The sequence below is a fragment of the Mytilus galloprovincialis genome, chromosome 1, assembly GCF_965363235.1.
Source record: "Mytilus galloprovincialis chromosome 1, xbMytGall1.hap1.1, whole genome shotgun sequence".
Taxonomy (NCBI): domain Eukaryota; kingdom Metazoa; phylum Mollusca; class Bivalvia; order Mytilida; family Mytilidae; genus Mytilus; species Mytilus galloprovincialis.
In genome coordinates this window covers 95,418,759-95,440,354 of record NC_134838.1, presented here as the reverse complement: position 1 = coordinate 95,440,354, position 21,596 = coordinate 95,418,759, and the positions used below count along the sequence as shown (strand labels likewise).

At 32.5% G+C, this 21,596-nt stretch overlaps 2 protein-coding genes across 3 annotated transcripts in view; both read left to right on the top strand.

Annotated features, from left to right (window-relative positions):
• The window catches only part of LOC143045733 (uncharacterized), a 40,897-nt gene extending 33,500 nt beyond the window's left edge, over positions 1–7,397 (top strand). Inside the window, exons 27-29 of one of the 2 annotated variants that reach the window (XM_076218449.1) lie at positions 406–480; positions 3,140–3,559; positions 4,478–7,397. In XM_076218449.1, coding sequence (XP_076074564.1) covers positions 406–480; positions 3,140–3,559; positions 4,478–4,800 — 818 coding nt within the window. In that variant the 3' untranslated portion in view covers positions 4,801–7,397. The remainder of the gene's footprint in view (positions 1–405; positions 481–3,139; positions 3,560–4,477) is intronic. The other variant, XM_076218457.1, reaches the window with a different exon arrangement.
• Positions 7,398–14,148: 6,751 nt separating this feature from the next.
• Positions 14,149–19,835, top strand: LOC143045723 (uncharacterized). The gene is made up of 4 exons (XM_076218439.1): positions 14,149–14,443; positions 15,921–16,071; positions 16,554–16,723; positions 19,431–19,835. The coding sequence occupies exons 1-4, from the start codon at positions 14,264–14,266 to the stop codon at positions 19,785–19,787; spliced, it is 858 nt and encodes a 285-aa protein (XP_076074554.1). The 5' UTR covers positions 14,149–14,263; the 3' UTR covers positions 19,788–19,835.
• Positions 19,836–21,596: the final 1,761 nt, after the last annotated feature.

The window sequence follows — 21,596 nt, the reverse complement described above, 5'->3', positions numbered from 1 at the left end:
TGTTGACAATATGTTGATATTTTTAGATCCCTTTTGGTCACATAGCTCTTCACAACTTAGATACTTGTCCATCCTATACTCATATTTTTTTATGTTTTGAGAATTCCTGATGAACATAAAGCGAGAAAAGCACTTATGACACACCAAATTTATTAAGTTTTATATTTATTATAAAAGTTAATACATTGACAGAGGTAAATTCAAGAAACAAAAATAAAATGTATTCAATTGTGTTATGAATACATTTATTGATCATCCTATGAGTTGAAAATGTTATGCAGAAGAAATAGTTTTTAGTCTGCAGCTTTGGTGAAACACAATTTGTAATACTTTTATTGCATTATTAGCTCTAGATGACACTGGTTTGAACACCATGCATTTAATAATTACTTTGTTTTTGTACAGATCCAAGTCATCGCAGACAGACATCATTATCATCATCTCATATTCCCCCGCCCCCACCACCACCACCCAAGCAAGGTGAGTTAGTCTGTCGGTCGGCTGTTCAGTGCCAGACTGGTGCATGGCTCACTATCATTCATTTTGCATTATACTGTTTTAAATCTTCCATGTACTATTTATTGTCAGCAGTAACTTGCCTAGTGTGAAAAACCAACACCATACAATCTCTTTCATTTGTTATTTAGGGGTGCAAATATAATAATGTACATTCAAAATTTGGCAAGCTTTTGTAATCAAATTGAACAAGAATGAAAGGCTGAAAAATAATACATGGACGAATATATTATGTTGTAATCCTATTTATTGAATGTTAAATTACTGTGAAGTTATTCAATTATATGGGTTTAATTTGTGCACAAAGTAAGATTTTTTTTTATTAAAATACCTAGTTGACTGAAAAATTTTCTGCAATTTGTATCCATTTATGTAGCCTGTCAAAGTTAAGGGTATAGTATTTGATTAGGGTAGTTTGTCAGAATTCTGGAAATAGTTGGTTACTTTCATCAGGGAGCTTTCAGACCAAAGGTGGTCATTATGACCTATATTCCTTACTTTCTGACATAACTCATTGAATTTATTGTACAGAAAGAGGAGAACTTTGTTATAATCACTAAGTAAAGAAATCAGTAATTTTTTCGTAGCAATTATTTTCAGAAAATATAAAGAAAATGGGGTGCAAAAGTTTTGTCATGATTTGCACAGAAAAGAGAATTAGATTATCTCCCCTAAAATAGACTATTTTTGACCAGCTTTTCCCCTTGCCAAAACTAAATTTTTATTAAGCGTTTACCATTTTAGAATCTAGTGAATAAACATAGACTTATAATAGAGTAGACAAAATTAGTCACAATAACATTGCAATTGGAAAGCATAAAATCATTATCATTTATTAGGTAAACAAATATAACTTTTGAAATAGTAAAAATGTACCTCGATATTTGCTAAGTCTAACTGTCTGTACGATTTTAACTGATAGCGAGTCTACAATCTTTTCTATAACAAGTTTTGCTAGCATGTTCTGTATAGCAGTTAACCATGACAAAACATATCATGATTTAAAATATGCATGCCTTTTTAAATTTTTAGCTTATGTAGCTTGATGTTTTAATCATATATGAAGCCAATGCATTGCATCTATTTTATCCAATCCTGACCTGAAATCTAATTAAGATATGTTTAACAGAATTCTGTTTTTTTCCCTTCCAATAAATTAACTAAACATGGACCTCCAGGATTAAAATGGAGCATACAAGTTAAAAGCCTAAAAGAGAAAATAATCAGTCATTATAGTTTTGCTTTTTGCAATCAAAATAGGATATGCACTTGGAAGTATGTTTTTATTAATTTCTGTACTTATAGAATGTTATGCTGCAATTAGTTCAGTAATCACTATGCCACAATCATCGTACTTGAGTTTTACATTGCATTTTATATTAGTTTTTATTTCAAGACATATCAGTTCTTGTTGTATTTCTCACAAATATATCATACATATATAATGTGGTTTATTGTTACTTGCATATACCATGTATATGTTCCGGACCATATGAGTATTTGGACCATACATGTATGGTCATGACCATATGTGTATACTCATATGGTTGGACCATATAAGTATTTTGACCATATAGGTATTTTTTATAAATATTCATTAGAACTGTTTCAATAATACAATAAACTCTATATTTCCACACGGTACTAGTCGCCTTCCCATAATTTTTCTGCATTAGCTCGTCTTGGTTGTGCACAATTCTCCGTAGTTACACTTTTTGCTTTTTAGTGAAAAGTTAACCTTCTCAGAAGCTTCGTGCCATGATGAATTCCATAACGGTTCTTTTAAGAAATTTCAGAAAATATCTTTCAAGGTCGGCTTGTTGCCATTTAATCATAATGAAAAAAATGTATTAAATGTGTAAAATCAAATGTGTGAAACTGCTTATCTTTATTTAGTTAATCTTTTTATCATTATAATATAATAAAATGACTTTGGTATCGTCTTTTTAATATAGTGACAACTAGAAGGGTCATACATTATGAAGAGTTAAAGTATTTAATGTAAATTTATTAATTGCCATGACCATACTCGTACAGTCGGACCATATGAGTATATACCCATACGGTCATGACCATATGCATATGGTCCAAAAACTCATATGGTTCGGAACATATACACACGTTCTCATATTTTATGTATTAAATTATATACCTTTTGAAAATTTGTTAGCTGAATTATGTTTATTTAAGGTACCAGCTGTGTCAATTGCGGTATTTGTTGTTTTGTAGTTTTCATAAGAGTATTTTATCAAGTTTGTTAAAAAAAATACTATGAATAGAAAATGTTGAGATACATCCAATATGGATTCCAGTCTATCTAGATTTTACATTTTTTTTTTTATTAAATATATGTATAAGTAGACATTTCTGTTTAATAAGTTTCTTTTTAATGTTATTTTACACATGTATCATCTGCAAATCATTTGAATGTCTTTTATTTTTTATTTTATTTTTGTGCAGTTGGGGAATTTATACATAGGACTTCATTTTATTTTGTTGGAAAATATTTGTATCTGAAAGTGTTTAGTTTCTTATACCAATTTAACCAGAACAAACCTAGTGAGGTAGTCATTCCACAGGATTATTTTTAAGTGTAACCAGAGTATACTCTTTTATATTTCAGAGCCTTCTTCAGCACCTGTTTCTTCATCAGCTTTTCAGCATCCACAATTTCCTCAACCTTCTGTAATGTTGAGAGGACCATCGCCTGTCCTTGTTCAGAATGGACAACAGCCTGCCAGTGCACCTATAATGACCACTATGAATGGAGTACCTGGACCAGTTGGACCTTCACCAGTTATGCCTCAGATAGGGCCACCACATATGTTGGTGAATGGGACACTGAGTCCTGTACTACCACCTCAGAGCCCAGTCCTGCTTCCACATCCATCTAATTCTAGTTCTGGTGGGAAGGTGATCCCTTCATTGTTATCCATTAAGACTTTTCCTACCCGTAACTTGCCAAATGGTAATGAACCAGGAACAACAACTCCTTCAGCAGGACTAGTGGATCAATCAAACCTATTTCATTCAAATAATCAAGGTATGGAAGTCATATTTAATCTTTCTTGTCGATTCATAATGTTAATCATCATTTTAGCTTACCTGGCCTTTCAATTTCAAGTTCTGTAGTGATTATAAAATATAAGTGATATCCGTTTGTTTGTAACTATTCGTAACTTAAAAGTCATATGAAACGAGTGACTGGTGTAAAATAATGTTATTCCAATTCTTGAACCAATGCAAATAAACATCATAAACTTAGTCTTCTGTGCACAATTTTATCATTTTTTTTTTGTATAAATTTCGTATAATCGTATTTCTTTTCCAATCGGTCAGTGTTGTTGTGAAAATATGACAGGTAATTAAAGTTTGTTTTTTGAAGCTGAAGTTTAACAATTGTCACCTGTTTGTCAACAATCAACAAAATAGCATGGATATTGAGAATGTTTAACATGTACAAGTGTTTAACGTGTTTAACATGTACAATCAGATAATTGTTTATTTTAAGGACATCCATGCGTATTGCAATCACCTGATTTTTACGAGATGGGTCACACTGAGGTCACTTTGCATACAGAAAATATGTCTGGGGATATTGCTTCCTTAAAGTAAACTTCTTCTAAATATGAACAAATTAAAGAATTTTCTTCAGAAAAAAGTATATGTACATATAGTTTTATAATGAAAACTATCCATTGAGTTACAAAAAAACATATGCGTTATTTTTTTTAATTTGAGGTTTCTTATGACTTTAAATATTTTGTGAAATATTGTTTCTTCATCTGCATCTCCTTGAAAATAGAGGAATGTCCTTGGAAAATCCTGTAAAAATCTTGGAGTTCAACTTATGCAAAAAAAATGGGCACTATTACCGGTCACTTGAGTTAGATTCCTGGTGTACTAAATAAAATAAGCTTTATAAGTATATGTAATTTATGTTGCTCAATTTAAATTACAGGTGTATCAACAAACCAGCATTTTGCAGCAAATCATATCAACAATAATTCACCTGTGGGATTCACTCCACCCTCTGCTGATATGGCTCAGTCGTCCTCACAGAACCCACCCATCTTCAACCAGAATGGAACAACATCACAACAAAACTTTAATGGAACAAACATGCCTTCTAATGGACCAATTGTGCATGAATATAATCATGGTTTTCATGATCAACCCGCACAGAAACTCTATCATTCACAGGATCAACGAAAGAAATCAAACAAGTTCAAACGAAAACATTATAACAGTTATCAAGATTCCGGAGGGGGTCATTTTCATTGATACATTGTACTTAATTTATTTTAAAATATATTGAACAGTATTTTTATATAACATGTAACATGTTTGTCGGCAGCAATTTTATGTTAGCAGTTAGTTGTTTTTGTTATTGCAGATATTTTCTGTTCATTTTGGGTGTTTATATTTTGAGACAGTAGCTGATAGTATAGTTCTTTTGCATTATTTAGTGGTCTTCACATGCCTTATTGGGTTTTATATATACACTGTTGGTGGTCTCAGAAATTTTTTGTTTAAATATATTTTTAAAGGTATTTGAGTGTTCTGAAAACAGTTGTTAAAACTGTTCAGACTGACTGTAAAGTTTTATGGTAAATCTAGGCCTAGCTCTGACTTTGACAATCATGATTAAGACGAATTGAAGATATATATAAGTTTTAGAACCTATTGTTGATGTAGAAGATCACAAAATATTTTTATAACAAAATTTAGGCCAGATTCTAAAAATTGTTCGCTTTATAATTGGAGTTTTCTCCCTTTATTTTAGAGTAAAGATCTAGCTGTTTAAGAAGATGATTTTCTTTTACACGTAAATGGTCAGAGTTGTTTTAGCTTGTATCCAAATACAGATATTGTTGGAGTTTTGTTTAAAGTATGGGTTCACTATTGTTCTTACTGTTGAAATTGATTAAAGCATTTAAAAGGTTGCCCATTAATTATAAATTTCTGACCCACCAACAAGTATCTTAAGTTGACAATATATGTATAGCATTTCATTTATAATGATATTATACATCTCTTACTGCTAATATTAAAAAGCATTTTATGTAAAGGGCTCTCGCTACATATTAAAAGAAGTATTTATACATAGATGGCATCGTTTAAGATGTTGTTTCTCTTTGTTTGCAATAAATGTTAAATACAGTGAAATGTTTTGAGTTTAATGTTGATTGTAATGACAAAAAAGTTAAGGAAAAAATAACTTGAAAATTTCAATTCCATTAAATTTTCTGATAATTATTGTGGACCAGGTGTTAACTATGATACATTGATAATGTATGATGAGCAAAATGCAATTGCATGTGTAGAGCTAGATTTTTAAATTTCTTGATTTTTAAGAATTTTAAAAAAAATCTAATGGCAATGGTTTACATACTTTCAAGATTAATTTCAATATTATATTCAGCATTTTTACTGAAAAAAATCAGATAGATTATGATTTGACTGTCAAATCATAATTATAACTATGGTACAAAAAAAAAATTCAATACCAATAATGCATTCACTATTTTTTCAGTAGTGAAGTAGGGAGAAACAAAAAAGTAGAAACTTTATGATATAAATTTATAGTAAAAATTGAAATGTACTGTCATTGATATACATATATAACTTACTGCCAGAGAGGGAAAAAAAATCATGATTAAGGGCATTAACTACGGGGGGAAATCATTCATTGTTTTATTATGATCTCTTAGGCAATTTATTTACAGCCTTAACATGTAAATATTCATTGTACATGTTTTCATCTGTCAGCCATCTGTAAATAATTCACTGTGTACATGTGTAGATAACTTGTGTAGATATGTAAATATGTACAGTTTGTACAATAGTGTATAAAGTATTCTCTCACTTCTTTTATCTATCTCGATGTTATTGAAATAATAAGGTATATTTTTCTAGAAGTTTGTTTACAAGGTTAGAAGTTATATTTTGTGAAAGTTACAAATTAAAAGACAAAAGTTGAGGATAAACTTGTTACTTAGTATCAAATTATTATGTTTCTTTGATAAGACTATCTTTTTTTCTATGTACATTGTTTTTGCTTGAGGAAATCTGTAACTATTTTATGAATACATCAGGGTAGCCTTTAAAACAAAACAAAAACACCATCCTAAGCTTGGAAGTTCTGAAAGCTGAGGCATTCAATTTGTCAATCTGTCCGTCCACACTTTTATTAGAAACTACTAAACAGAATGACTTCATTATTGGTCAGCAGCTCAATATTAATAACTATAAAGTCGGAGCACTCTTTGGATATGTTAAATATATGCCAAAGATTTTAATTTTTTGGATGTTGAATGAACTTACAACTTTTCTTAGTTCGTAGTGGACAGGATGACTTTATATATGGTCTGCAGCTCAAAATGAGTTGTAATGTATGTGCACTTTTCTGATACTATGAATTTTGAGTTGGGTATGCTCAGCACGACAACACATGCATTCTTGTTTCAGTATTTATCATAAAACTTTTATTTTGTAACGGTAAAGCATTCAAAGTTGACATGGATTAAAAAAAAAGCTATACGTGTAATAAGTAGTGGTTAATTATTGAACAAAAGAAACAGCATCATCTATAGTCTTAACCAGTGGTACGCAATGTCACATAGCTTAGGAGAAGAAATTTAATGCGAAATAATCATTGATTTGAAATTAACAGTTGTTACAAGCACCCTTTATAAGAACTGTTTAGATGTTACAGATTTTTATTGATGAATGAACCTGTTGTATAAAACAATGTACATTTTGTTTCTGTCTGTCCTAAACTGTCTATAATTTATTTCTGTCTTTATGTGTGTATGAGTGAAGAGAAAAAGGGGTAATGACCAACTGTACAGAGACAAAATAAAACAAATTTAATCTTATTGTGTCGTTTAAATCAATATGAAGATAAGGAGGTACAATATGAATGATCGAGACAACTATTCACCAGTCTAAATGATGTGGTACCTATAAATGTTCAGCATACAGCCTTCAACAATGAGCAACACCCACATTTGTCATTGTATATGCAGCTTTCAAACAATTTACAACAAGAATGTCCCCTCACACTATCATTTTCTAAGTTCAGTGGACCGTGAAATTGGGATAAAACCTCTAATTTGGCAATAAAGTTAGGAAGATCATATCATAGGGAACATGTGTCCTAAGTTTCAAGTTGATTGGACTTCAACTTCATCAAAAACTACCTTGACCAAAAACTTTAACCTGAAGCAGAACAGACAGATGAACGAAAGGACACAGACCAGAAAACATAATGCCCCTCTTACTATCGTAGGTGGGGCATAAAAATGCACTTGACCCTTCCTTTTAAACCTCAGATGGTGTTGTAACAATTAACCAAACAACAACTTAAAAACAGGTGGAAACGGCTTCAAAACATACAAAAACAAACAAATAACATAGAAACAAAACACAAAGTACGATCTGAGAGCAACAGCAGTTATTGAAAGCTAGTTCAAAGCACACCTCAACTAATAGATGAATCTTGTTATCCAATAAAATTGAGAATGGAAATGGGGAATGTGTCAAAGAGACAACAACCCGACCATAAAAGAAAACAACAGCAGAAGGTCACCAACAGGTCTTCAATGTAGCGAGAAATTCCCGCACCCGGAGGCATCCTTCAGCTGATAATGAACGCCATACTAATTTCCAAATTGTACACAAGAAACTAAATTAAAATAATAGAAGACTAACAAAGGCCAGAGGCTCCTGACTTGGGACAGGCGCAAAAGTGCGGCAGGGTTAAACACGTTTATGAGATCTCAACCCTCCCCCTATACCTCTAGCCAATGTAGAAAAGTAAATGCATAACAATACACACATTTAAAATTCAGTTTAAGAGAAGTCCGAGTCTGATGTCAGAAGATGTAACCAAAGAAAAATAAAATGACAATAATACATAAATAACAACAGACTACTAGCAGTTAACTATTAAATTATAGTTGTGAGACAAAATGATTCTATTTGTCATATTTTTAAAAAGGGTTCAATTGTCATGTTTCATTGCTGTGTCAATCTCATCGATGACAAAAAATGAGTAGAACAAATGCCTTTGGTAAGTAATCGCCTAACTCTTGTTACATTTAGTTTTTATACCACCGCAAAAATTGAAAATGTTTTGGTCATATATTGGTATCACGTTGGCGTCGTCGGCATTGTCGTTGTCGTCCGAATACTAGTTTTTCGCACTCTAACTTTTTAGTAAAAGTGAATAGAAATCTATGAAATTTTAACACAAGGTTTATGACCACAAAAGGAAGGTTGGGATTGATTTTGGGAGTTTTGGTCCCAATATTTAAGGAATTAGGGGCCAAAAAGGGCCCAAATAAGCATTTTCTTGGTTTTCGCACTATAACTTTAGTTTAAGTAAATAGAAATCTATGAAATTTTGACACAAGGTTTATGACCACAAAAGGAAGGTTGGGATTGATTTTGGGAGTTTTGGTCCCAATATTTAAGGAATTAGGTGCCAAAAAGGGCCCAAATAAGCATTTTCTTGGTTTTCGCACTATAACTTTAGTTTAGGTAAATAGAAATCTATGAAATTTTGACACAAGGTTTATGACCACAAAAGGAAGGTTGGGATTGATTTTGGGAGTTTTAGTTTCAACAGTTTAGGAATTAGGGGCCAAAAAAGGGCCCAAATAAGCATTATTCTTGGTTTTCGCACAATAACTTTAGTATAAGTAAATAGAAATCAATGAAATTTAAACACAAGGTTTATGACCACAAAAGGAAGGTTGGGATTGATTTTGGGAGTTGAGGTCCCAACAGTTCAGGAATTGGGGGTCCAAATAAGCATTATTCTTGGTTTTCGCACCATAACTTTAGTATTAGTAAATAGAAATCTATGAAATTTAAACGCAAGGTTTATGACCACTAAAGGAAGGTTGGGTTTGATTTTGGGAGTTTTGGTCCCAACAGTTTAGGAATACCAAAATTGAACTTAGTTTGATTTCATCAAAAATTGAATAATTGGGGTTCTTTGATATGCCGAATCTAACTGTGTATGTAGATTCTTAATTTTTGGTCCCATTTTCAAATTGGTCTACATTAAGGTCCAAAGGGTCCAAAATTAAACTTAGTTTGATTTTAACAAAAAATGAATCCTTGGGGTTCTTTGATATGCTGAATCTAAAAATGTACTTAGATTTTTATACGACCGCAAAAATTTTAATTTTTCGTCGTATATTGCTATCACGTTGGTGTCGTCGTCGTCGTCCGAATACTTTTAGTTTTCGCACTCTAACTTTAGTAAAAGTGAATAGAAATCTATGAAATTTTAACACAAGGTTTATGACCACAAAAGGAAGGTTGGGATTGATTTTGGGAGTTTTTATCCCCAACATTTTAGGAATTAAGGGCCAAAAAGGGCCCAAATAAGCATTTTCTTGGTTTTCGCACAATAACTTAAGTTTAAGTAAATAGAAATCTATGAAATTTTGACACAAGGTTGTTGACAACAAAAGGAAGGTTGGGATTGATTTTGGGAGTTTTGGTTCTAACAGTTTAGGAATTAGGGGCCAAAAAAGGGCCCAAATAAGCATTATTCTTGGTTTTCGCACAATAACTTTAGTTTAAGTAAATAGAAATCAATGAAATTTAAACACAAGGTTTATGACCACAAAAGGAAGGTTGGTATTGATTTTGGGAGTTGAGGTCTGAACAGTTTAGGAATTAGGGGCCAAAAAGGGGCCCAAGTAAGCATTATTCTTGGTTTTCGCACCATAACTTTAGTTTAAGTAAATAGAAATCTATGAAATTTAAACACCAGGTTTATGACCACTAAAGCAAGGTTGGGTTTGATTTTGGGAGTTTTGGTCCCAACAGTTTAGGAATACCAAAATTGAACTTAGTTTGATTTCATCAAAAATTGAATAATTGGGGTTCTTTGATATGCCGAATCTAACTGTGTATGTAGATTCTTAATTTTTGGTCCCGTTTTTAAATTGGCCTACATTAAGGTCCAAAGGGTCCAAAATTAAACTTAGTTTGATTTTGACAAAAATTGAATCCTTGGGGTTCTTTGATATGCTGAATCTAAAAATGTACTTAGATTTTTGATTATTGGCCCAGTTTTCAAGTTGGTCCAAATCGGGTCCAAATTAAACTTTGTTTGATTTCATCAAAAATTGAATAATTGGGGTTCTTTGATATTGTTCACAGTATTGTGCAATAGCAAATATTTTCAATTGCACAGTATTGCGCAATAGCAAGAAATATCTAATTGCACAATATTGTGCAATAGCAAGAAATTTGCAATTGGAGTTATCTTTCTTTGTCCAGTATAGTAGTTGAATCAACTTAAATCATTGTTTTATACAATATACAACGTATATTCACTTTTACTACTAACTGATAAATTAAAACAATCTTCTTACCATTCAGTGATAACAAGCACTTTATTTTACATTTTAATATTTTATCAGAGACATATAATACATGTATTATATGTCTCTGATTTTATGATGTATTTAAATGAGTAGTTATTGTTGCAAACTCCATTAGAAATTTGAATTGATATCAGTTTTGGAAAAAGGGAAAGGGGGATGTGAAAAAAAAAAAATGGGTGGGGGGGTCAATTTTTCTCATTTCAGATTTCATAAATAAAAAGAAAATTTCTTCAAACGTTTTTTTGAGAGGATTAATATTCAACAGCATAGTGAATTGCTCAAAGGCAAAAAAAATATTTTAAGTTCATTAGACCACATTCATTCTGTGTCAAAAACCTATGCTGTGTCAACTATTTAATCACAATCCAAATTTAGAGCTGAATCCAGCTTGAATGTTGTGTCCATACTTGCCCCAACCGTTCAGGGTTCAACCTCTGCGGTCGTATAAAGCTGCGCCCTGTGGAGCATCTGGTTACTGCATATATTTATTCTCTTATTCGAGGACGATTTGTCCTTTTCCTGACCTGCTGCTTATTTTTACTTGATCTCAATTATTCATTAGTCGAATTTCGATTATGACATCAAATTTTCTTGCTTTCCATCATAAATTCACTATGTAGCATCATGAAAAAAAGGCGACCATGTCTGCTGATATCACAGGAAAGAATATCTTTCTGCAAGTCATTTGAAGAGAAGGATTAGGATTGTCTGCATATTGTCTTAAATTCATTAGAGAAACAGATTCAAACACCAAATCTTGTGTAATACATATTTTGTAATCGTGACAGTAAATTCTGAAATGTTTATCTGAGAGCCTAGCATTTTGAAATTGAAAATTTAACTGCTTCCAGTTAATAAATATCTTATCACACGTGATGCAGTGGTACACCCTATATATATTAAAACTCTAGCATTACTCCCTGCTAAAGTAGTGATAAATAAGTTCTCTGTATAAAGCAGTTATAAGTAGCAGTTTGATATTTGTCAAGAACATAATTAAGTTATAAGTTCCTAAATTGCACAAATATGGCTGGTATTTTTCTAACATTAAAATTTATCCGCACATAAAACAACACAACACTGGAACTAAACTTTGATAATTTCCTTATCCATATAAGACTTTTGGATGTCTAACTTCAAATACAAATTTCCTTCAAAATTATTGATAATTTCAAGTAGAGGTATAAGGTTTTAATGTAAGTTTTAGCAAGTTTAATAGGAATGTTTCAAAGGAACTTAATTCCATATTCACATTTCATGACCAAAGTCCATGACAGCCCAAACTATTGAACTAAGAAATCTGATTTTAAAAATAGTATAAAATAAGCATTTCTTGAAAAAGGCAGCTCAGAAGTTAAGTTTATTTTCAAGGTAACAAATTGAACATACACTGAACGAATAAATTTGTAAATGTGTCCATTGTCCTTGACCTCTTTTTCCTGGTTCAGTAAATACTTGAAAAGAAGCTGAAGATTATTTGTAATGCCAATTTCTCTCTTATAATGAGTAATAGGATAACTATATCTAGTATCTAGCAAGGCCCTCGTGTCTGTCGGTGTCAGAAAGTTTAATTTGACCTTGACCTTATTCCATGGATCAGTGAACAAAGATAAGTTTTCGTGGTCAATTCCATATCTCAGGTACTATAATTAATAGGTATACTATATTAAGTGTATGGAAGAAAAAAACACGTCATTTTCGGGAAACCCGATTAGTCCGCTCACCAGCAATTTGGAAACAGCTTTAATATATGATGTTTTTAGTTTTTGAATGCACATGTAAAGCAAAATATTTTCCTATGAAATATTGTATCACAAGACAATATTTCATAACTATGTATCATGAAATATTGTCCTCGTCTATGGAAAAATGTCCAGAGAAGGACAAATTTTCATAGCGAAATTTTGTCTGTATAAAGACAATATTTCACAGATGAATGCTATGGAATTTTGTCTTGTTAAGGGAGGTTATATTTTGTGTGAATTGAGACAATATTGCCTGTTAAAGGGAGGTTATATTTTGGTTATATATTGTGAGTATTGAGACAATATTTCATAGACAGATTGTCATGGAATTTTGTCACATGAAGGGGAGGTTATCAACATATATTCATGTTAGAGAGTTTTTCCTGAGACACGTGCCTGTGTATATATTTACAAAATAAGTGATTGTCAGTTCATTACTTATATTTGTACAGTATACTGTAATAAAATGAAACATAAGTTAGACAATTCTTTAATTTATAATTAACCATTTGTAATGTATCTAGTATATATGCAAATTTGAAGCTCACTATTATCAATAATATAAATTCCTTACTATACAAAACAATTTCAGTTATAAATCTAAAAATGTGCATGCTGCATGCTTGTGTACTATTTCTAACCGTGTAATAATTCGATTAAAAAATAAGTTCAAAGCCAGTACTTCATAGTTACGTATTGTCATGAACAGAATTTCATAGTGAAATATTGTCCAGAAGAAGGTGAAAAAAATTCATGGACAAGGACACTATTTCATAATGAAATATTGTCCGGGACAATATTTCATTCTGAAATACTGTCAGTGGACAATATTCTATATGTAATTTTGTCCGACAGACAATATTCCATGGGGGACAATATTTTATGTTACACACACAAGTGGTTCTAACATGTATTTTGCATGAAAATAATGAACACAAAAAGTCCACTTTCTAATATACTGTGTATTTGAACGGAAAATACACCATTAGAAGCTGTGTTCTGCCGGTTGTCCTGTTTAGTGTGGAGCTGTTTGAAAAAGCCATGAGTGAAAATTTTTGCAAACTTAGATCATCGGTGCCTTCCGTGATCATATAAACACAAACACTTACGACTTCTTTTCTATTTGGCTCATTTTGAGTCACACTGTCTGGAAACAAAACGCGATAAGTCCCTTGCCAAACCCGATTAGTGCGGAAACGCCGAAAAAAACCCGATAAGTCGGTTACCATTCTACACCGTGGGAAGGGTTGTAGAGATATGTTTTCATCATAGTAGAATCATAGTACATGTACATCTATTCTCTAATTTTGTTGCACGATTTACAGTCGAGTATTTACACTGCGCTTGAAAAGATCTTTAACGGTTGATTATCCGGGTGCGATTGTAGCTTTCGAGTTCAATTAGAATTATGATCTGCAATAGCCTTGCGCAAAGAACGATGCAAAGAACGATGCTCAACTTTCCCGAACATATATTTGTCATGTGACGTCATGAAAAGTAAGCACAACGTTACGTCTCAGATAAATTCGTGTAGTTGTGATAAAAAATGTAGTTTTAAAGTATATCCTGAAACATAAAGGAACTACTATGGATAAGAAAGATGATGATAATCCGCTCGTCAAAACAAACACGGATGAAGATAACGTCTTACAATCAAGTAATGTACACATCGAAATGTCATCAAATGTGAATTGTGGAAATAAGGACAAAGATAAGAAAGTACCAAATTCAACTTCGCAAAATGATGAAGAAATGTTTTTACTGCAGGTAAATTTATTAATTGTACCTTAGGATCGACACAGTAACTTCTCAAGGATGAGATTTAACGATTTATTGTACGCAACATATTTTCATATTTTTTTAAAAGATAACTCCTCTTTTTTTGAATCTGGAATCCACGTTATGCTAAATTGTTAAATACGAAAACAAGACAGAAATAATGGATCATAAATGACAAAGATCAAACTGATTATGTCTTAACTTGACAAAACTAAACAAAATTTAAAGTTCATATATTTCCATCATGAACAAACACAGGCACTTGTTTTCTATCCATGGCAAGATCTACTATATAATATAGAAAACAAGTGCCTGGGTGAACAAACGAAAGACTACCAAAAGTTTTTGGCAGATATTTCTGCAAGAATGACTGATGTACGGCGCTCATAGTTCAACATTTTAGCAATATTTTGGACAATTACAAGTTGAATTGATATTTATTATTTTCTTGTTGGTTGTCATTGTATTTCAAATTGAACCCCAAAAATTAATGATAATATGCATGTACATGTATCATTAATTTTACTCTTTACATTTTAAGATTAAAAAGCGATGCAAAGGTTTAGTTCATGTTTTTAAGAAACTGATAAATCGAGAAACTACTCTTTCGATTAAAGTTTTCAGTTACATTTGACAAATGCACATCCTTCTTTCTGTAAACAAATTTGAAGTGTTATATGTAGTTGGCAAAACTTTTAAGAATTTTGGTCCTCAATGCTCTTCAATTTCGTACATTTTTTGGGCCTTTTTAACTTTTTTGAATTCGGGCGTCACTGGTGAGTCTTTTGTAGACGAAACGCGTGTCTGGCGTATATACTAAATTTAGTCCTGGTATCTATGATGAGTTTATATATAAACATAGTTTCGTGCAGCTGTTAATTCCTTACTTCACTGCGTAATGTCAAATGGTCTATAATCACATGTTGGAAGAGATTTCAGACAGAAACTAAATTTTAAAATGCAAAGACAATGTGTCGCATTTAATAGATTTCCCCGACAGTCTGAAAACAAGGTAATTCATCATGCTTTCGATATTTTCCAAGTATTGTAAGTGATTGATGCTTTACATATACCGAACTATTTCTTCAGTTCTTCATTAATGTTGGCGTCTTTCTTACAAACAATCTATATAGAACATGCAAGACTAGATAGCTGTAGTTTACGTGTCCTTTGGCTGGGTATTTATAGTATCTACAGACTTTTACGCTTCATTCAAAATGTGCTTCGGTCATCACTTTTACACCCAAATAAGGTTACAAAAAGAAGCACTCACTATCTACAACCAGACTAAGTATCTCTCGTGCCCTTCCAGATAAGATGCGATCGCTTTCTACCGTAAAAATATATCCTTAGCACCAATACACAATCCATATGGTCACTCGCTGTATAGATTTTGGTTTTTCATCTTTTTTTCAGGGTTTTCATTTGATTGTACAGTTATTGTTTATCACTTATTAATTTTCAGTCATCGTCTGGTAGTGGATCGGAGAACCGAGGTACAGAGAATTCAGTAAGCCCACACAGTGAAAGTGTATTGTTTCCCGCTACACCTGTTTCATCAACATCATCGTCTGATTCAGTTTGTAGAATATGTCAACTGGCTGGTAAAGAAACAGGTATGATTATACATTTACTAGTGATTTTTATTCTGTTGGATTATGCATATTTCATATGGGAAAAGCCCACTTTTTGACCCCTTGAATTTGAAAATTAACCAAATTTGAGGTGGAACAAAAAATAACCCAGGAAACATCTGATGGAGTTCAACAATGTATGTGGGGAAAACAGTCAACATACTAACACAAAAAAAGGAAATATTTACTATCCACACTTATCTGTGTCCACGTTTGTTTTTATGAAATTTAGTCCTTTGGTGTATGAAACAATAAAGATACATAAGATGCAATAAATAAGTCATGCCAATTTATTATCTTTTTAATAAAATGAAATGTGTAGGAAATCTTGATTTTTAGGGGTTGTTTTTTGTTAAGCACCACATCATCAATAGTTATTTTCAATTGTTTACTTGTAGTCTTGATCCTGAAATAACTATACAAACTGCTATTTAGACGAACGTTTATTTTTATCTGTGTTCTAGGAGAGGAAATAAAAACTACAGAATGTTTGTGCAGAGGGAATATGAGTTCAGTCCACCAGAGTTGTCTCAGACAGTGGGTCTACTATAAAGGCTCCAACAAATGTGAAATTTGTCATGGAAGGTTTAGTGCTATCACTCCTCCCAGCACACCAGGAATCCTACAGAGAGAGGTAAGGTTTAGTGCTATAACTCCTCCAACCACACCGGGAATCCTACAGAGAGAGAGGTACGGTTAAGTGTTATAACTCCTCCCACCACACTAGGAATCCTACGGAGAGAGGTAAGGTTTAGTCGGCTATAACTCCTCCCACCACACTAGGAATCCTACGGAGAGAGGTAAGGTTTAGTGCTATAACTCATCCCACCACACTAGGAATCCTACAGAGAGAGGTAAGGTTTAGTGCTATAACCCCTCCTAGCACACCAGGAAATTTACAGAGAGAGGTAAGTTTTCCTTCAAAATCGAATCTCTTCAAACGAAAGAATTCATAGAACTCAAACTGAATGAAGGACATTAACCCTACACGGAATGCACAGTTTTTCCAGAATTTAACTGACGGACGGGAAAGGTCCAGGGGTGATTTTTTTTTTGTGTTGGGGTTCATTGAGTTTATTTTAATCATAACAAGTGTGGACACAGATCAGTGTGGATAGTATGTTTGGATGTTTGATAGAATGTTTTGATAAAAAGAGTTCTTTGTTTTTCCCATATGGTTCTATGTTAATCCGTGTTGAACATTGGCAGCCAACCTGCATCAAAAAAATTAAAACATTACCAGAGTCGTTTATTTGATATTCAGTTTTTATGTTCAAGCCTGAAATGGAGGGGACACTGATTCCATGGCTTTCCAAACGGTTATGATAAAATGAAGTTCCACAACTTTGATTTTGAATGACAGCAAAAGCTCAAAATGAAGAGAGGACCACATTGGGCAATTTCTGCATGCTGTGATTTTAATATGCAAGATGGTATCTGATATCTTGCACGCATGTACTATTTGTATGGCTCTATTTAAGTTCTTTTGTGCTCGTCATTTCTTATTTAAGTTTTTTCACAAAAACTGTAAAGTTGCTACGGATCTTCCCAAATATCATTGGTAAAAATTGTTTCTTAGAAGATATCAAACTGTAAGATAGCTAAAAGTACTACTGTGTTATTTTACTTCTTTTTTTAAATGTTTAAACAATTACCAGCATAACAATGATATCAAATTAAGAACTTTTGTGAGCATACTCCAAAGAATTACAGCTCCTACAAAAGGGAAATGATAAAACTTCTTTTGGATATGAATATCTACACAATATTTGTTCAATCATAACAATATATGTCAAGATATTTAACAAAAAATGTCCTTGTTCATGAAAACTGTATATTTGAATTTAATAAATTAAGCTCCTCGTCATAAATATCCGGTATACACGAATCGGTGAATAGTTCATTGACATGCATATGCGAAATGATCAACATGAAAATGGTTGATTATAACCGATAAAACAGGTAGCTTGCAGGGCCGTAACTACATTGAGGCAAATGAGGCAAATGCCTCATGTAAAAAATTATAAAAAAAAAAAATGAAACAAAAGGTTGTTTTCATATCAAATTCACGGAAAGTGTCTTGCAAGAAGCAAGACGTTCTCTTCACTCTCTGGTGTATCCCCTGGATGTTTTTCGTTATTCGTGTTTCTAGTTTCATTTTAGTTTTCAGAGTTGATATCAAAGAATACAAAACAGTTTGTTTTATTGTAAATAAAACTAGATAGCTGACATGGTTTGAATTAAAGTAAGGTCACATATTTCCCGGTATCAAATAATTTGAAGAAAAAAACAAGGTATTGCCATATATGACCTTTTATGATTGAAAGGTTAAATTTGCATCAAGTCGTGTTGAGAACCTTTAACAGATAATAAAGGAGTATGGGGACATAATCGCACACAAAGTCAATGCATAGAAAAAATACAAATGATCAATGGTCAAAGTTTGTGTTCTGTTCTCCATCTTGATAGTTGCCGGATGGTCTTCAACAATACTTTTAAAGAATCATTAATACCGTAAAAGATCGTAAAATAAGGTGAAGATGGTCCCTAGTGTGGACTTAAGCAGTACTAGTACTTAAAGTATAATACTGCAATGTCACTATATTTAAATCTAGTCATAAAAAAATCTCCAAAGTCTAATAACAATACAGTACAAGAACAAACAGACAGATACGGTATTAATAATTATGAGAATTACGATTTTTGCTTTATCCTACATATCGGTCTTTTAATGTTGTCTCTAATACCTAAAAGTCTTAAATTACAATGAATCTTTGTTTTTGCTTTGGGACCTGATTGTCGAAAAAAATATCTTAAAATTAATTAAGCCGTTTCAATGCAAGAAAGAGTCTGGGAAACGCTCAGAATGCACGATTTTGCGTTATTTTTCTCAGAGCCTCTGGGGGCCTTAAGCGGCCCCCAGACCCCTCGCCCAAAATTTTTCGCCTCGCTCCGTTAGGCGAATATATTTTGCCTCACTATTAAAAGAGGCTAGTTACGGCCCTGGCTTGCCGTCCTACAACGAAAAACAATCAATCAACTCGCAAAGATACCAATCAATCATATTCAATCGGTTTACAAGCATCAATCAACCAATTTTTCAAATTTGCACAATCGTCGTGACTGCAATATGGAATCAGATGGCAATGTTGTATGATATCTATAAAAACAGAAAGCAGATGCATATATTATAGTATTCGGACAATTCATGACATCACAGCTCCGGCCAGTTCTGTGTTCTATAGTTAGCATTATGTGATATACTCATACTAACGCAATTTTATTTACAATATGTGATTGTTCTTTTTAAATCAAATAAGATACTTTTCTTTTAATTACAGGCATTACAAAATCTGACGTGGCAGATAGAGAGGGGTCGTCCTTTCAACAGACGAAAACGTGCAATAATGACAGCTGTCATTGTATTTCTTGTTATAGTGACATGTGTCACCGCTATGTTGACGGTCAGTGCTGATAGAGAATTTGAAAGACTCTCTTCCAATCCATGGGTGACGCAAGATCAAGTTAACAATTCCAACATAATATTTTCCATATGTATCGCATTTTCATTTTTCTGTGCCACTATGACAATTGGACTTATAATAATCTGGTTCGGAATGGAGTGTTGTTTCATAATGCACCGACGGGGAATTCTAAGAAGGGCAACGTCTACACTTCTGCGCAATGATTCAGTTTAAAAAGACAGACATACTATTGTCTTCAATAAATCTGATTCAAATGAAGAATATGTCTCTGTATATTACAAGGGAAGTAGAGTTGTTGTTTTCCCAGCTACCCCAAAGGAATATTTAGTACATCTTGAAACATCAATAATACTTTATTTTATCTGTCGGATACACAGGCTTTATTGTTTTGTCGTTTGTTAACGTAACAAGAGATCAAAACTAACTGCGTGCTTATTTATTCTAGTAGACTTGCAGTGGCAGATCCAGGGGGGAGGGTTCCGAGGTTGGAACCCCCCTTTTTATTTGGACGATCAATGGTTGGAACACCCCCTTTGTCCTGGGTTGGGGCCCCCTTTCAAAATGGCTGAATGTCTAGCTACATGTCCCTTCCTTATTTTATTTTTTTTTCAATTTTGCCCCTTTAGTCTAAAACTAAGAGATCACCGTTATACTGACATCTACAGAGGAAGGGTAATTAGTATACTGGCAGTTTTCAGAAAACATAAATAAGTAAGAAAGAAACAAAAGAAAGGGATTTGAAGCAAGACCAATGTTTTTGCAAACAGTCTCAAATTTATGTACATAAATGAGTAAAAAGACGCTTATATTTGGAACCACCTTTATAACGGTATTTTATAATCAGGATGGAATGATAGGTACTTCAAAATTCTAACAGAAAGTGAATAAACAAGTTGCACTAATAGTCATTGCATACATGATCTCTCTCGAAATACGGAATGTCAATGACAATACTATTCCTTTTTACGAGAGAGCACTTATGATTATGCTATGAGGGACAATTAGTTAACAAAACCAATTGTGCATCAAACAATTTCAGTAATTACCAAAAGTATACACGTAAAAGCATGTGACGTATTGCGAGGTGAATATCTATACTTTTTCTGCAAGTCAATATGCTAAGAAAAGAACAATTACTGTCTATTGTTTCGGTAAAAATGTGGTTTCATTGACTTTTGGAAAGCTGATATTCACTTCGGTCGTCAGCCTCAGTGAATATCTGGTTTTCAAAGACAATGAAACCATTTACTTACCGACCAAAAGACAATAATTGTATATTTTAATTTAGGTTAATTTAAATCTATTTAACGTTAAGCAGGAGATCACCGATTGATAATAGTATCTTTATATTGATTTTATATTTTTATTTGTTAGAGGCTCTTAATAAAAAATCGAGGGAACAAAGGAAGTTTTATTTTCCTGGAGTATTTACTCATATGTGCAAAATCAGAAGTTTGATCAAATATACTGGCAATTAAAATTCGTAAAAGAGTCTGTATTCAATCTATATCATAAAAGAAAGAAATTTGTCAATTAAAACATATTCTATCGGATTTCAGAAAAATAATATAAAACATAAAGGATTTCCACCGATACCTATATACTACCAAATCGGAAAAACCAAGAAACCAAAAAATGTAAAGTTGAGAAATTGCCAGAATGATCTTCAACTTTAGCTTGTGTACAATTCAGGGTGTACTTGGATACTTCAGGGTGTTAATTTAAAATATCTATATTTACGGATATGAACGTAGATGGCTTATGATATGCAATTGGACAATACAATATTGTTAACTCATCTGCTCCGTAGGCTTTTTCAAAAATCTGCTTCTTATATGGGTACAATTTCACATTCTAAGTCTTTATGGTGTTAAGCCATTATGGTTTATTTAAGAAATAATTCTATCATGCCATGCCGTTTGTTCATTTTAACATGGATAGGCATTATATTTGTCAATATCTTTATACCGAGCTTTAACGAGGTATTTTAATGTTGAAAAATATAATGCCTATTTAACAATG

What these genes read in the sequence shown, in the direction of transcription:
- LOC143045723 (XM_076218439.1), top strand. Translation starts at nt 14,264, where the DNA reads ATGGATAAGAAAGATGATGATAATCCGCTCGTCAAAACAAACACGGAT. An exon ending in ACTGGCTGGTAAAGAAACAG is followed by an intron (nt 16,072 to 16,553) that starts GTATGATTATAC and finishes TCTGTGTTCTAG; the next exon opens with GAGAGGAAATAAAAACTACA. An exon ending in CAGGAATCCTACAGAGAGAG is followed by an intron (nt 16,724 to 19,430) that starts GTAAGGTTTAGT and finishes TTTTAATTACAG; the next exon opens with GCATTACAAAATCTGACGTG.